Source organism: Hipposideros armiger, unplaced genomic scaffold (genome assembly GCF_001890085.2).
Source record: "Hipposideros armiger isolate ML-2016 unplaced genomic scaffold, ASM189008v1 scaffold_332, whole genome shotgun sequence".
Classification (NCBI taxonomy): Eukaryota; Metazoa; Chordata; class Mammalia; order Chiroptera; family Hipposideridae; genus Hipposideros; species Hipposideros armiger.
Genome location: NW_017731682.1, coordinates 851,719 through 855,130, shown reverse-complemented (window position 1 = coordinate 855,130; position 3,412 = coordinate 851,719). Strand labels below are relative to the sequence as shown.

General features: G+C 39.7%; 1 protein-coding gene across 6 annotated transcripts in view; it reads right to left on the bottom strand.

The window, feature by feature from the left end:
• Positions 1-3,412, bottom strand: part of PRMT8 (protein arginine methyltransferase 8) — a 115,239-nt gene that overhangs the window by 57,903 nt on the left and 53,924 nt on the right. For all 6 annotated transcript variants that reach the window (XM_019661009.1, XM_019661013.1, XM_019661011.1 and 3 more), the window contains one exon: positions 2,953-3,108. In XM_019661009.1, the coding sequence (XP_019516554.1) occupies positions 2,953-3,108 (156 nt within the window). The remainder of the gene's footprint in view (positions 1-2,952; positions 3,109-3,412) is intronic.

Sequence of the window (3,412 nt, the reverse complement as noted above, 5' to 3'; positions counted from 1 at the left end):
AAAAATCAATTGAATATATGTATATGTCCTCTCTGATCTATTCCATTAATATACCAGTTCAACACTGACTTGATTACCTTAGTTTTATATTAACTTTGAAATAAAGTAGTGTGAGTCTTCCCTCTTAGTTCTTCTTTTACACGATTATCTTGGTTTTTCTAGATCTGTTGCATTTTCATATAGTACATTTTAGAAGCAGTTTGTTAATTCATACAGAACACCTTTCTGAAGTTGATTGGAATTGCATTGTATCTATAGATGAATTTGGGGAGAATTGGTATCTTAGCAATATTGAGTCTTACAATCCAAGATACAGTTCTTTATTTATTTAAGTCTTGTTTAATTTTTTTCTGCAATGTTTTATAGATTTCAGTATAGAGGTATTTTTTCATTAAACTTATTCTTAACTATTAATATTTTCTTTTATGGCATTGTGTATGATATTTTTAAAATTTTATTTTCCAATAGTTTATGTTAGTGTATATATTGACCTTGTATTTTGCAGCCTTGTTCACTTTACATATTAATTCTGTTAGGGTTATTTTGTAGATTTCTTTGTCCTTCTGTATGTAAAAAAAAAATCTTGTCACTTGTGAATGAATACAATTTTACTTCTTTTTTTCCCATTTGTATGCCTTTTATTTTTTGTTCTTTCCTCTTGCTGTATTGCACTGGCAAAGATGGTCATTCAGTAAAACATTAAATAGAATTGGGAAAGACAGCCATCCTTCCTTTGTTCCAGTGATATATGAACATGAACTGTGAGTGTAATTTTAGCTGTGAGTGCTCTATAAATGCCTTTTATCAGACTGAAAAAGTTATCTTCTATTTCTAATTTGCTGAGAGTTTTTGTCATGAGTTGGTGTTGAATTTTGTCACATGATTTTTCTACATTTATTGAGATGATTATGACTTCTCTCCATTATTCTGTTAATGTGCTGAACTCCATAGATTTGTTTCTAATGTTGAACCAACACTTTGTCATGATGTATCATCTTTTTAAATATTGCTGAGTTTTATTTATTAATATTTTGTTGCAGATTTTTGTATTTGTATTTATGAGGGATGTTGATCTGTAACTTTCTCTTATCTTCTCTGATAATTAGTTGTGCTGAGCTCATCACACAAGTTAGGAAGCATTATCTCCTCATTCACTTTTCTGAAAAGGTTTGTGTGAGATTGGTTGGTATTTTTCTTCCTTAAATGTTTAATATAACTCACCAGTAAAACTATCTGGGTCTAGAGTCCTTTTTATGGGAAGATTTTAAATTATGAATTCAATTTATTTAATGGACAGAAGCCTATTTTAGTTTTCTATATATTCTTACATCAGTTTTGACAAGGTATTTTTCCAAAGAATTTATCCATTTCAGCTTAGATGTCAAATTTATGGGTATAATATTGTTATAACAGTCTCTAATTACCTGTTGAATGTCTATATGATCTGTAATGATGTCTTTGCCTTCACTTATTTATAATTTGTGTTTTTTCTAATTTTTGTTTCTTGATCAGTCTATCTAGGTGTTGTCAATTTAACCAATCTTTTCAAAAATCAACTCTTGGCCTTGTTGGTTTTCTTCAATGTTTGATTTCTAGTTTATTGACTTCTGCTCTCATTTTTATTATTTCCTTCCTTTGATTTTATTTGCTCTTCTTTCTCTATTTCATAAGGTAGAAGCTTTGGTCATTGATTTTATACCTTTGTTTTTCTCAATAAAATCATTAAAGCTGGGGGCCGGCCAAGTGGCTCAGTTGGTTAAGAGTGCAAGCTCTGAGCAACAGGGTTGCAGGTTCAATTTCTACATGGGCCAGTGAACTGCGCCAGAGCTGAGCTGCCACTGCGCTGCCAATAGGTGGCAGGATGGCTCAGCTGGTGAGAGCACATGCTCCTAACAACAAGGTTGCTGGTTCGACTCCTGCAAGGGATGGTGGGCTATGCCTACCCACAACTAAGATTGAACACAGCACCTTGAGCCAAGCTGCCCTGAGCTGCCGACGGCAAGCCGGATGGCNTAGGAGGGGTAGCACCCATGATGATGACTGGACTTGACCTTGGGGATCTGGATTGGCCCTGTGCTCTCAACATGTGCCCCAGCTGAATGCATCATAACTTTCCCAGTCAAGGCTATACCAGAAGTACCTTGGGGACAGCCCAGGTCTCCAGAAGACCCTTATAACCAAGGCCCAGGTGCTTTCTGAGTCAGGCATGGAGAAAGAATACTCTCCCGGCTGAAGACTTAGGAGCAGGCCTCTGAGGCAGGGGTTGGCCAAGGGGATTTGGAGGGCTGTAGTCAACTTGGGAGCCTGGTGTTCTCAGGACAGACTAGAGAATAAAGCCCCTCTGAAAGCTGCACAGCACCCCATAGAATTTAGGTCTATCAAGTTGCCCTTTCAAGACAAAGGAAGAGGGTTTTCTTGTTGTTATCTCCTAGGGTCCCATCCTGACTATATATGAACACTGAGCATTTGTTATATGCCAGGCACTGCTCTAAGCACTTTACATATGCATAAAACTCATTTACTCCTCGCAATCACCTCATGGGCAAGGTACTGTTCTCATGCCCATTTTATAGATGGGGACACTGAATTACAGAAAAGGAGATTGCCCACAGTCACACATCTCGTGTGTAGAAGAGCAAAGATGCAAGCCAGAGCACACATGTGTCACCAAGCTGACAGGGGACAAAGCACTGTAAGGTAATGATGGCACTGAAATGGTTTCTGAAAAGTCAAAAATCCTCTGCAAATGTCAGCAGTCATCAGGGCGAGGAGCCAGGAGCAGTGCATGGATGACAGGGAACCATGGGAGGTGGCCCTGCTTCCTGAGAGTCACACTTGACTTTCTCAATGAGAGTGTGACCTCAGCAAAGAGACAGACCCGGGCTTGTACTTCTAGGAAGGGCAGGACTGGCTCTGCGGAAGGCAATGTGAGGGAGGGAGTGGCATGCTCACCCCAAACACCTTCTTGGCGCCCGCTTTCGCAGCAAACATGGACAGGATCCCGGTACCACTGCCGACATCCAGCACCACTTTATCTTTGAAAACATGCTTGTTGTGGTACATGGAGTTCCGATAAGTGAGGGTCCTCACCTCATCCTTCAGCATTTCCTGTGTGGAAAGAAAGGAAAGTCAATGTCAATGTATTCAAGGCACCTGGCAGTGCACCAGGGTCATGGAGCCCAGGACCGACCCGCCACATTCTTCAAGGAGCTTGATGATGTCTCTAGACAAGCCACAGAAGAGCACAGTGGGGCAGTTGGACCAGTGGCTACCTGCATCATTACAAGCAATGCCGGACCTAAAACTCTACCCAAGAAGCATTGTACAATCAAAGGAGAAACTCATATGCAGACCTGGGGAAGCTCCAATTTACCAAAAAACGAAAGTAAGGATCAGTACAATGAATGCAGCA